The 13,028-nt window shown below is 39.0% G+C and overlaps 1 protein-coding gene across 1 annotated transcript in view; it reads right to left on the bottom strand.

Moving 5' to 3' along the window:
* The window catches only part of WDR64 (WD repeat domain 64), a 142,689-nt gene that overhangs the window by 7,237 nt on the left and 122,424 nt on the right, over positions 1 to 13,028 (bottom strand). Inside the window, exons 22-25 of the mRNA XM_044916423.1 lie at positions 10,239 to 10,297; positions 6,439 to 6,548; positions 2,736 to 2,924; positions 920 to 1,025 (exon numbers count right to left, since the gene is read on the bottom strand). Of these exons, the coding sequence (XP_044772358.1) occupies positions 920 to 1,025; positions 2,736 to 2,924; positions 6,439 to 6,548; positions 10,239 to 10,297 (464 nt within the window). The remainder of the gene's footprint in view (positions 1 to 919; positions 1,026 to 2,735; positions 2,925 to 6,438; positions 6,549 to 10,238; positions 10,298 to 13,028) is intronic.

The following is a 13,028-nucleotide window of genomic DNA, read 5'->3' as shown; positions in this document are numbered from 1 at the left end:
TTAAATTGGACTGTCTTTTTTTTCTTATTGATTCTTAGGAGTTCTTTTGTATTCTAGATACTAATCCTTTGCCAATTACAAAGGTAGGATGGGCTCGAGAGACAGAGAAAAGCATTGATGTGGCAAGGACAGCTCACACAAACTGTCGGGGCAGAAGACAGAAATGCTCAGGAAACAACAACTAGCTTGATTTGTAGAGGGTGGGGCAACAGTGGGTTAATAATGGGAGATACATTAGGAAGGTTAAGTTTGGTTTACTGTGTGGAAGATCTTGAAGAAATCAACTCATGCTATATCCACTCTTTAGGAATATTAGAAATAGAATGAATAGCAGGACCCATTTCTCTCCTAATTCTGCATTGATGTGTGTCAGTGTGTGATAGACAGAATCATGGCAACCAAAGATGTCCACACCCTATTTCTCCCTCCCCCAGCCTGGGACTACACTGCCTCACTTGACAAAAGCGACTTTGCAGATATGATTAAGGTCAGGAACCTTGAGATGGATTACCCAGGTGGGCCCAATCTAATCACAGACATCCTTAAAAGCAGAGAACATTTCCCACTGGGTCGGAGACCTGTGACCCCAGGAAAACTGTCAGGGAGAAGTCACATTTCTGGCTTTGAAGATGAAGGAAGAGGGCCCACAAACTAAAGCATTGAGATTCTCCCCTTAGAGCCTCCAGAAAAGGAACAGAGCTCTGGCAACACCTTAATTTTACCCCGGCAAGACCCAGGTCAGACTTTTGACATACAGAACTGTAAGATAATTAATTCGTATTGTTTAAGCCACCAAGTATGTAGTAATTTGTAACAGCAGCAGTAGAAAACTAATCCTGGAGAGATCCAAATTCGGGAAAACAAGAGCAAAGTGCTTTCTTTTATTTGTTTGTTTTTCGTTCATTTGTTTTAAGGCTACCTTGGGAGAAGAAAGAGACTTGAAAAACTTAAAGTCATGATCCACTTCAAAGGCCTTGGGAGGTGTACGTTTGAAAAGCAAAGACATTGAGCTCATTTTTTTCCATCTGCATAAAAAGATACAAAGAAAACTGTTCAGCACATACCCACATCTTTTATTCTCTCTGCTTACTAAACTAGTATCCATTACATCCTGCTTTCTCTGGGTCCCCGATTCTCTGGCTCCCGTGGCACCAGTCCTAATGATGCTACCTCTGCATTTAAGTCATTCTCTATTTGCTCACTTGAATCTATCTTTTGAGTGCCAACTGTGTGCAAAGCATTAAGCTAAGAACTGGGTATATATAGAGGTACAAAACATGGTCTTTATCCTCAAGGAACTCACAGAGTTAGTGAAGGAGATGCATATTACCAAATTAGAATATACTATTTTGAGTACTAAGATAGATGGATGGTCAAGGCTCAGCAATTACCCAGGGAGACTGACCAGCTTTGCTTGGTGAACTTTACCACATCTTGGCTCTGCTATTCCACCACTCACATTTTGGCATGCCTTTTTCTCCAGTGCTCTTGCTGGCTAAACTTGAGCATTTCAGTTGGGGTTTCGGCAGTCCCCTGGAACCCTTGTTGATTTTTCTCAAATTGCTCCTGTTTTAATCCAAATTCTGTGTGGCTTATGACTCTTAGTTTCAGTTCCTATTTATTCTACCAGCTGTTGGTCTAGATGATGGCACTGAGTCTCTCCAGCTTTGACTCACTTGGGATTTCCTTAAAGGACTTTATTTTAGACAATCCCCTCTGATTCTTCCCACTTTGGACTCATCTACTCAGTTCCCCAGGGCTGGTCTGCTCCATTTTGCTAGTCCAGGTAAGACTGGTCCCCTGAGGTTATCCACCATGCTTTGCTGATGTTGAGCTCAAATGAGTACTGATCTCTTCCGTTATGACAAAGATCCAACCACATCAAAACCAGAACTGAACATTACAAAAGCACAAAACACCTTCTGCCAACACTCTATGCCCTCCCGGGGAACCGTCCTCCTCCTCTAAACCTTTAAGCAATGCTCAAATGTCCCTGAGACACAAGCAAACCCATGAATCAAACTCTTATTCAACGTTAGAGCTATTTGACTTCCTTACACAGTAACCTATCCCATTGTCACCTCATGTTTCCTATTTATTTCTCAAATACTTGCTTGTGGTTTTCTTTTCAACATCCAGATGGGCCTATCTCGATGCTCATTAAATATCTCCATTTGGATGTCCCACAAGCATCTAAACTTAAACCTGTCCAAACCAAACTCACTATCCTTTTCTTCAGACCTGTTTTTTCTCTTGTGTATTCTGTCACTATGATTTCTCTAATGTTTAAAATCCTTATGTTGGCCTATAACAGAAGCCCATTGTGATTTGGCCTCTATAAGCTTTTCTTGCTCTATTTCCTGCCATGTCTTCCTTGCTTGCTCACTGGACTCCCAAGTCTTGAAAAACCTGATGATGTATCATAGTGTTTCATTATTTAGCGCTTTTACTTAAATAGGATTCAACTAAGCAAAGGAGACCAAAATTGCCTCTTTGGTCTTTGTTTGGTTACATTCCATTTACTCCTCTGTGATTATCTTAAAAGTACTATTATATTGAGGCTTTTTGTTTACATATTTCTTCCCTCTACTGGACTATGACATTATTGAAAAGGCCTGGACTTTTCATCTTTGAATTCTCCACATCCAGCATAGTGTCACAGTATCATAAGAGTTTAATTCTTGTCTGTTCATCTAAAGACAAAACAAAACCAAAACCAAAACCAATGGTCTTACTTTTGCTGGTCAAATACCAGAGGATATTCATATTTTTGCTTCTTCTCTGTGAACTTGTTTTCTTCTTTTATTTCTACAGGATATTCATTAACATCACATGGCAAAATGAAATCACTTGTTTGTGATATTTCAAACATTCTTTGCTGCCCAAAATATCCACAGTAATGACCACTGAAGGCATGCCAAAGCCTGAGGAGAGGCAAAGGTAGGGAGAAGAAAGTGACTGGAATTCAGTGGAACTTATTCTGTTTATTAGATCATTTATATGAATTTTCATTGATCCACTAGGGATTTGAAGCTTGATTCTAGGACTCTTCTATTAAATACATGAAACTAATCAGAGCATAAGCATTTCTATCAGTTAGAATTCTAATCTACAGCAATTTTGGGAAGTGTCAACTTGAATCTGTACTTATGATACACATCCATTAAAGCCAGAAAACAAGGAACAGATATTTCCCAGAATAACCCTGCTCATTCAAGGTGATCAGAACCCATGTTGGCTGACAGTGTATTAGCTGAATTAGGCCTTTGAATGGGCTACGCCTCAGCCGCCTACCTCTGTATCAGCATCAGTAGAACTTGGGGGAGGGGTTTCCTACGGACACTTTTCCTGTTACCAACATCCTCTCAACCTCCGTCCATAACTCCTACTATTACGGAAACACCATACTAATTTTTTATGACTGAGTTCTGACATGGCAGAAGAAGTGGCTTTTTATCTGTATGCATTATTTCTCCATCGGTTCAGTGCAATGAGATCCCTCTAAGTAGCCCACTTGCTTTAAAGTACTACAGAATGTCGTTAGCAGGAGTGTGTGCCCTAGGTCTCGAGGACAGATAAAAGTATGTGGGAGATTTTTCTTTTATGTCTTGATTTCAACCTCAGAGTAGCAAATGATGGAAGCAGTCCTCATGACCTATGAGGAGGCCAACCGACATGAGCTAAGAGTTAATTCCACAAAGTCCAAGAGTTTCCCAGGTCAAGGGGGTTGGCGTTGAGGAGAAGGCAGAGCAGAGGTATCTAGCCAGCATTCCTCACACCCGACAGCATCCTAAGAATGTAGCATAAGCACTTTATATCCCTTACATATTTGAATTCCTCAACACTGCATCAATGCTGTGGTCTTGCCAGAGCATTTATTAAAATGAAATGGACCAGCCCTTCCAGCATGGCAGTTAGAGGGTAAGGACTACCTTCAGGACAACTCTAAACTCACTGTGTTCTCGGCCAGGACTGAAGCAGCTTCTGCTCTCCTTTGTTTTGTGGCATTTCCTGCTGCATGTGGAATTCTTCCAGATGATCGATCCCACCTCTCAGCCTGATGTCCCAGGCCTCAGATATGGATCTTCACCCCTTCTATCCTCTGTCCAAGAACTAAGCCTTAATTACAGGTTTTCCCATTATAAAATCATCATCTTTTTGACAAGATCTAGAGTGTTAAAATTGCCTACTCTGTTAGAAAGTGGCAGCTAGTGTTCACAAAAGGACAGAGCTTAGTTATAAAGAGAACTGTCGGGGCGCCTGGGTGGCTCAGTCGTTGGGCGCCTGCCTTCGGCTCAGGTCATGATCCCAGGGTCCTGGGATCGAGCCCCACACTGGGCTTTCTGCTCCACGGGAAGCCTGCTTCTCCCTCTCCCACTCCCCCTGCTTGTGTTCCTGCTCTCGCTGTGTCTCTGTCAAATAAATAAAATCTTTAAGAAAAATAAAGAGAACTGTCTCTGAGATAGCTATTCATAGAGCTACTTTTTCTGAGCTGCATGTCTGGGGAGAGCTTCACTTGAAGGAATCTTGAAAGTAAGTTCTCTGTGCCAAGGGTAACTGGTAGTGTGCACACATGTGACTTGTGGGGCGTGTGTGTGTGCGTGTGCTACCATCCCCAGTTAGCACTTCTGCTGACAGGTAGCTGAAAATAAGCTGGAACAGACACCCAAAGGACAGAGTCATGGAAAACATCTATAATAATGAAACGTCATGTCCCTAATTTTTCCTATGAATAAAACAACAGATTCCTTTTTTGGCAGAGAAGAGCTCTGACCCCAGTTAGGACCTTACCCCCACAGACTCCCTCGAACTCAACATTTCTAAAAGTTGACCTCCACCCTTCCACACTCAAAATATCCTCCTCTTTTAGTGCCTCCTCTCTTCCTGAAAGGTACCGACATTCACTGAGCTTTATAGGCCAGGAGGTATTCTTGACATCTATTGCTTACCTCCCCTTTCAGTTAAAGTTTCTGTCTCCCGAATTTTACCTCCTAGATAGTTCCCAGACCCAGACTCTTTCCTTCCAGCACTGCCCTAGTCCAGGCCACTGTATTCAGCACAGACTTCAAACTGTTCTCTTTGCTCCCACCTTGCTACTCTGAAATCCATTCCTTATGTGTTTTTTTTTTATTCTTATGTTAATCCCCATACATTACATCATTAGTTTTAGATGAAGTGTTCCATGATTCATTGTTTGTGCATAACACCCAGTGCTCCATGCAGAATGTGCCCTCCTCAATACCCACCACCAGGCTAACCCATCCTCCCACCCCCCTCCCCTCTAGAACCCTGTTTGTTTTTCAGAGTCCATCGTCTCTCATGGTTCGTCTACCCCTCCAATTTCCCCCGCGTCATTCTTCCCCTCCCGCTACCTTCTTCTTCTTTTTTTTTTCTTAACATATATAATGTAAATCAGATGATGTTAGTCCTTCACTTAAAATCCTTTGGGGGCTGTTTCGTGAAGATCCAAATCAATCTCAGGTTCACACAGGGTCTTTTATACAATGTAAAATATTCCTTCCTTTTTGCCATCACTATGTTTAAGCTTTCCAATACACTTTGAAGTCTCTCCACATCTCTCAATCATTCCTGACTTTATTCTCCCCAGAGGATAATTCATTACCATGATTTTGAGACATTTTAATATTCAGCAATTTGTCTCAAGGAATGTCATGACATTTCCTTTCTCTTTGTATACGCGCGCGTGTGTGTGTGTTCAGCATTTTCTGTATGTATCCTTAGCATTATTCAGGCAATTGATAACAAGTAGACTTTGCAAAATCAATCACATTGCCCATGAAAACATTAACTCACTTTCGGGGCACCTGGGTGGCTCAGTCTTTAAGTGTCTGCCTTCGGCTCAGATCATGATCCCGAGGTCCTGGGATTGAGCCCCCCATCGGGCTCCCTGCTCAGCGGGAAGCCTGCTTCTCCCTCTCCCACTCCCCCTGCTTGTGTTCCCTCTCTTGCTGTGTCTCTCTCTGTCAAATAAATAAATAAAATTGTAAAAAAAAAAACCAAAACATTAACTCACTTTCACTTTTCTCAGCAGTTAAGTTACACTTTGCTATTACTCTCTTTGTGACTTTTGATCCTGTGTCTCCCGGGGCCTTCCCTGGGCATGTGTCTATTTCTCTGAGATAATCATCTTGCTTAATTCTTCAAAATGAGTCCACCAAAAAACGCTTTTATTAGAGTATTTGTTATACTTCTAATATAGATGAGCAGAGCATCTCATCTCCTTGGGCATGGAAAAGAATTCCAAACCAGTGGCCACCTTTTCAAAGCCCTTTGTGTGTGCTACCTTTTGTTTGTTTATGTATTTATTTATTTTAATTATCCAATCGAGAGTGTATTTAGGGTATATACTTAAACTTTAGCTTAGAATTTTTACTTCTCATGCTCAAAACCCTAAATTCGCCATATGAAGGTCCATACCTTACTGATCCATCGATGGAGGCAGTAAGAACCATTTGCTTGTCTTCTACGTAGATCACTTGAATAATTTCTAAAGAATGAGCTCGCCAGGCAAGCAGCTGCTTCAATTTCTAGAGAGCAACAATAAAGCACATCCCATGGAATAAGTATATGCTGATCAAAATCCAATCTTGAGGAAAACCATTAACCATTAATGAGCCAAGCTTATGAGTGAATGGCATGGACATCTGTGCAAGATGCAGTCTCTCTCCCTGTGAGCTCTTCTTCTTTGCTCAGGTACCCAGACTCCATGTTTATGTGTTTGCTAATCTGCACATATCCCTGGGAGAGGAGAGATCTTATGTCTTTTGCAATTTCTCATTCAAGTGAGGATTAACAATTAATTTAGTTGAGGATTACAAGATGAGTAGATGAAGGAAAAGCTTTAGGAGAAGGGCTATAGGAGAGGCCAAGACAGAGTGGAATCAGGAACAAGAGGAAGTGGAGATGAAAGGTGAGGACCAAAGGGTAGGCTGGCAAAACTTTCCAGTTTTCAAATTTTATCCAGAAATAGCCCTGGCTATTTTGTCCTTTTTTTTTTTTTTTTGGTGATGGCAATGATGGCAGTGGGGTTATATATAATACCTATATACCACGAGGAATAGACAAAAGGAATGGGCCTAGCTCATTTTCTTTCAAAGACATCAGGAGGCTTGATAGATATGTTCCTTCAAGGTGTGCCTTATCCTCAAGTGTAGAACCATTAAACAGGCCTGAGTTGCATGAATTAGAGTTGACAAACTGGGGAGCTGGCTCTGTAGCAACATCCCCTTAGAGCATGTTCCCTCTCTATCTCTGATGAACCCAGATCAGGACTACTTCTTCTTGGGTCATCTACCTAGAGTATTTGTGTGGCTAGAATTCTGGCAGCTTGGGAGTGATCCTACAAGTCTCCTATTCATTTATACTCTAATGAAGGCAGACACGATTCCTCCTAAATTTCTTGGCCTTCTGACTCAGTTCCCTTGAGTTGTTCTTAGAAAATCAGGGTGAAATCTGCATTCTCCTACTTCTTATTGTCTCATAGCTAGTCAAGTGTATCTTGTCATCCAAGGGTTCTTTCTCTGCCTTGGGATGGGATTCTCTAAGGCAAGTGTTTTTCTGCTATGTGCCGTATATCTATAGTAAGAAATACATTTTACTTCATGATCCAGTAAACAGATAAAATACCTGCACATGCATCCTGAAAATTTTCAGTATCCTTCACACAAAAGACATTTAACCTTACCTGGTGTGACGTACACTGGTAATGTCTAGTTTATTCTATTGCATCTCATTCCACTCCATTCCCTTTTTTTAATGAAAATACGGTCACCACCCATTAAATTGATTTTATAACCCACAAGTGGGTTACAACCTATATTTAGAAAAACACTGTTCTAAGACTTTTTTTCTGTAGACATGTGTATATTATCATATGTATGATTTCTCTTTCTGTGGACAGGTTTTGACTATCCTATCTCTTAGAATATCTATTATTACATGGAAAATCTCTTTAATAGTAACGTTGCAAGAGAACCAGATTAATGTCTGATGTATAGACTGACCTATGAGGTTTTTGCTGTAGTTGTAATCTATTACTGAACCTGGTTTAATTCATGATACTATATTCATCTGTGTAATAGTGAGGCATATTATAACCAGATTCTGTTGTATATTTGTCAATAAGCAGCCATGTACAAAGTACAAAGTGTACAAGTACATTGTGGAAAGTGTACATAGTGTACATTTTGTGGAAAAAATACATTTTCCAAACACAGAAAAGGTTGAAATGAGATTGAATATAGAATAATTTCAAATAAGTGATTAAAGTCTTTGTTTTTATTTATTTATTTTTAAAATTTTTATTTATTTTTTGACAGAGAGAGACACAGCGAGAGAGGGAACACAAGCAGGGGGAGTGGGAGAGGGAGAAGCAGGCTTCCCGCAGAGCAAGGAGCCTGATGCGGGGCTCGATCCCAGGACCCTGGGATCATGCCTTTCCCTCTGCCTGCCACTCTCCCTGCTTGTGCTCTCTCTCTCTCTCTGTCAAATGAATAAATAAAATATTTAAAAAATCTGTAGGCTTTGGGTCATATTTTTATGTCTTAAAATTAATAATGGAATAGATAATCATCACAATTCAGAGAAAACAGATAACTTTCCACCTATACATGGTTCAAGAATGTTGCTTTTGTTCCTCTCACAACATGCCTTGATTGTAGGCCATTTATAGCTGTTGATAAGTGAAACTTTGTGCTTTGTAAGTTTAAACGTTTTTTTCTATTTGATAGTAGTTAGGGTTGTATGGAAAGAGTGCTGGATTTGAGGACAAGGAGCCTGGTTCTAGCCCCAGCTTAGTCACTACCTGTCTACGTGCCGCCAGGCAAGCCAGTCTCTGATTTCCCTTTGGCAAAGTGGAGATAATCATACTAAAGCTAAACATCTGAATGTTATAAAACTCTAATTGGCTCTTGGAAACAAAAAGAAAATTCTATGGATCAAATGAAATAACGTTTGAAACAGTAACCGTTCTGTGACACTCTAAAAGGAATCCAATCCTAATCTATGTAACCATATGTTACTACTTATGATCCAAAAGCAAAAAAATTGCTATTTGCTTGCTTTTTGGATTTGAAATATGAACTTAAAGGGAAATAAGCCTAGGGTAAAATAGTGCTTCCTTGCTGCAACCTTTAATGAGTGTTGAATCTTTATAATATATGTAGCTGTATTTGTATATCCACATTCACACAAAACATGCATATTTAAATGGTTATGAATAAGATTGGTGACATTTACATTGCATTAACACTAAAAAGAGCATAAAATATGTTTGAATTACAAGGAGGATTTAGATTAGATGTGAGGAAGAGTTTCTTTCTTTTTAATTGAAGTAGAGTTGACATACAATGTTATGTTAGTTACAAGTGTACAACATACTGATTTGACAATTCTGTACATTACACAGTGTTCACCATGATAAGCATAGCTACCATCTGTCACCATACAAAGTTATTACAGTGTTGTTGACTATATTCTCTATGCTGTACTTTTCATCCCTGTGACGTATTTATAATGGTTGGACACTAGATTAGACTTGTAAGGAAAAGTTATAGACTCTCCTTCTGTGAAGATACATAAGCTGACTATGGAGGACTAGATGATGTGTGAACTCTTAAGCTCTGGGTTTCTTTTTTTTCTTTTTTTAAAGATTTTTTTTTTTAAATTTATTTGAGAGAGAGAGCGCAAGCAGGGGGAGTGACAGGCAGAGGGAGAAGCAGGCTCCCTGCTGAACAAGGAGCCTGATGTGAGACTCGATCCCAGGACCCTGGGATCATGACCTGAGCCAAAGGCAGACACTGAACCAACTGAGCCACCCAGGTGCCCTAAGTTCTGGGTTCCTATATAGATTCTCTCAAATAAGTGAAAACATGAAGATGATATAAAGCGGCCAAGGGCTGGCTCACTCACTCATCCTCTCTTCTCACCAGTAAACCATGGTTATTTGGCATGTAGCTTGTTTCTTGTTTCTTTTCTTATTTCACGTATAATTAACATACAATGTTACATTAGTGTCAGGCATACAATTTAATGATTCAACAATTCCATACATTTCTCAGTGCCCATCAAGATAAGAGTACTCTTAAGATTCAATAGTATTATATATGACTCAAGAGTAGGGATTCTTGTCTTGTTCTATCTTTTGTGGTATCTAGCACAGAGAAATGGTCAATTAGTATGTGCTGGTTCATGAATTAAACTAAAACTAAAGTTCTTACCTTTTCTTCGTGAGGTGGATCCAGGAAGGAACTAATACTGCAAAGGATAACATGTCCTTCTGTATAAGACATAAACATTGGAATCTTTAGTTAGATATCATGATATCTAAGCAGATACTACCCAGACCACCAAATTAATTTGACTTAGGCATTTATAACGGTAAATAAAACAGAATCTGAAAACCCAGAAATGAAAGAAAAAAGGTTATATCCATTTTTATATGTAGGAATTCTGTTTTGTTGAGCATACATGGCAACCTCATTATGAATTATTGTTGCCATGGATACTCAAAGTCCTTCTAGATGTCAGAGTAGATGAAATAGAAATGAATACGCCACTACGAAATGGAGTCCAAACTGTTACAGAGATAACCATTCTACAATCCAAATGATAGTTACAAAACTAGATTTAAAAAAGCATCAAGGACTACATCTAGGCATATTCAGACAGTGGAATGAAATATTTAAGTGTTGAGAGGACAACCATCAACCTACAATTCTGTACCTTGTGAAGTTGTCCTTTAAAAATGAAGGAGAGATACAGACTTTCCCAGACAAACAGAAACAAGCAGCCTTGCAAGAAATATTAAAAGAAGTTCTTGGGAAGCCTGAGTGGCTCAGTCGGTTAAGTGTCTGCCTTCAGCTGGGGTCATGATCCCAGAGTCCTGGGATCAAGTCCCATATTGGGATCCCTGCTCAACAGGGAGCCTGCTTCTCCCTCTCCTTCTGCCCCTTCCCCTTCCCCTGCTCATGCTCTTTCTCTCTCAAATAAATAAATAAAATCTTTAAAAAAAAGAAGTTCTTTTAATATTTCTTTTTTTTAAAGATTTTATTTATTTATTTGTCTGAAAGAGAGAGAGCAAGCACAAGCAGGGGGAACAGCAGACATAGGGAGAAGCAGGCTCCCTGCTGAACAAGGAGCCCAATATGGGACTTGATCCCAGGACTCTGGGATCATGACCCAAGCCGAAGGCAGACACTTAACCAATTGAGCCACTTAGGCATTCCCTAAAAGGAGTTCTTAAAAGAGAAGGAATATGATATAGGTAAGAAATTCAGATTTATATAAAGAAGAGCATAATAGAAGGAATAAGTGAAGATAAAGTAAAAACTAACAGCAGTTTATTTAAAGCAGTAACATCAACAATATATCTGACGATTGTAACTTATAGATACTTGAAATGAATAACAGCTATGACACAAGGGATGGGAGGGAGAAATTAGGAATACTTTGTTATTCTAAGGTATTATACTACCAGTGAGGTGGTGTAACGTTGTTTGAAAGTGGACATGAATTAGTTGTAAATGTATATTTCAAACTAGGGAAACCACTCAAAAAATTTAAAAAGATATATAATTGATAAGCTAAGAGAAAGTGGAATGATATAAAATGTTCACTTAAAACCACAAAAGGCAGAAAGAGAGTGAAAGACAAAACTAAGAAAAAAAAAAACAAGGGTAACAAATATAAAATAGTAAGAAATATGATTGATATTAATTCAACTATACCAATAATCACTTTAGATGTCAACAGTCTAGTAAACCACTTAGACTGAGGTTGTCAGAATGGATTAAAAAACAACACCCAATTTCTATGTTGCTTACAGGAAATCCACTTTATATGTAAGGACACATATAGATTAAAAGTAAAGGGATAGAGAAAGATTTACCATGTTAATGCTAATCAAAAGAAAGCAAGAGCAGCTATGTTTCAAACAGAGAAGACTTCAGAGTAAGAGAAAGTTAGCAGGGATAATTAGGGGCATTACATAATGATAAAGGGGTCAATTCTCCAAAAAGACCACACTCCTTAACATGTACATGCCTAACATCACAGTGTCAAGATATGTGGAGTGAAAACCGACAAAACTGCAAGAAGAAATAGATAATGTACTTTTATAGTTGGAAATTTCAGCACCCTTCTATGAGAAATTGACATGAGAAATGGACAGATCCAGCAGGCAGAAAATCAGTAAGGACATAGTTGAACTCAAAAACACCATCCGTCAACTAGATATAATTGATATCTATAGACTGCTGCATCTAACACATATTAATCTCAAGCTCTCATGGAACATTCACCAAGATGGACCACATCCTGGACCATAAATTACACCTTAACAAATTTGAAATAATAGAAATCATACAATGAATGCCCTCAGACTACGATAGAATAAATTGGAAATCAATAAGAAAAAGAGAGCTGGAAAATCCCAGAATAAGTAGAGATGAAACAACATACTTCTAAATAATAGATCATAGAAAAAAATCTCAAGAGAAATCTTTAAATAATTTGAACTAAATAAAAATGAAAATATGACATCAAAATTTCAGGGAAGCAGCAGAAACAGTGTTTATAGGGCAATTTATATGCACATGTTAGAAAAAAAAGATCTAAAATCTAAGCTTCCACCTTAGGACTAGGTAAAAAAGAGCAAATTAATCCAAAGTAAGCAGAAGGAGAGAAATAATAAAAATCAGAGCAGAAATCAATGAAACTGAAAATAAGAACTCAATAGAGAAAATCAATGAAACTAAAAGCTGGGTTTTTTTTTTCAGGATTTTATTTATTTATTTGACACAGAGAGAGAGAAGAGAGAGAGAGCATGTGAGCGAGCACAAGCAGGGGGAGGGGCAGGACCCTGGGATCATGACCTGAGCTGAAGGCAGACACTTAACCGACTGAGCCACCCAGGTGCCCCCAAAAGCTGGTTCTTTAAAAAGATCAATAAAATTGATAAACTTCTAGCCAGGCTAACTAAGAAAAAAAAAAATATCAGGGGAATTGAG

The sequence above is a fragment of the Neomonachus schauinslandi genome, chromosome 6 (genome assembly GCF_002201575.2).
Source record: "Neomonachus schauinslandi chromosome 6, ASM220157v2, whole genome shotgun sequence".
Lineage (NCBI taxonomy): Eukaryota > Metazoa > Chordata > Mammalia > Carnivora > Phocidae > Neomonachus > Neomonachus schauinslandi.
Note: the sequence above shows the minus strand (reverse complement) of the source record. Positions and strands in the feature narration are given on the sequence as shown.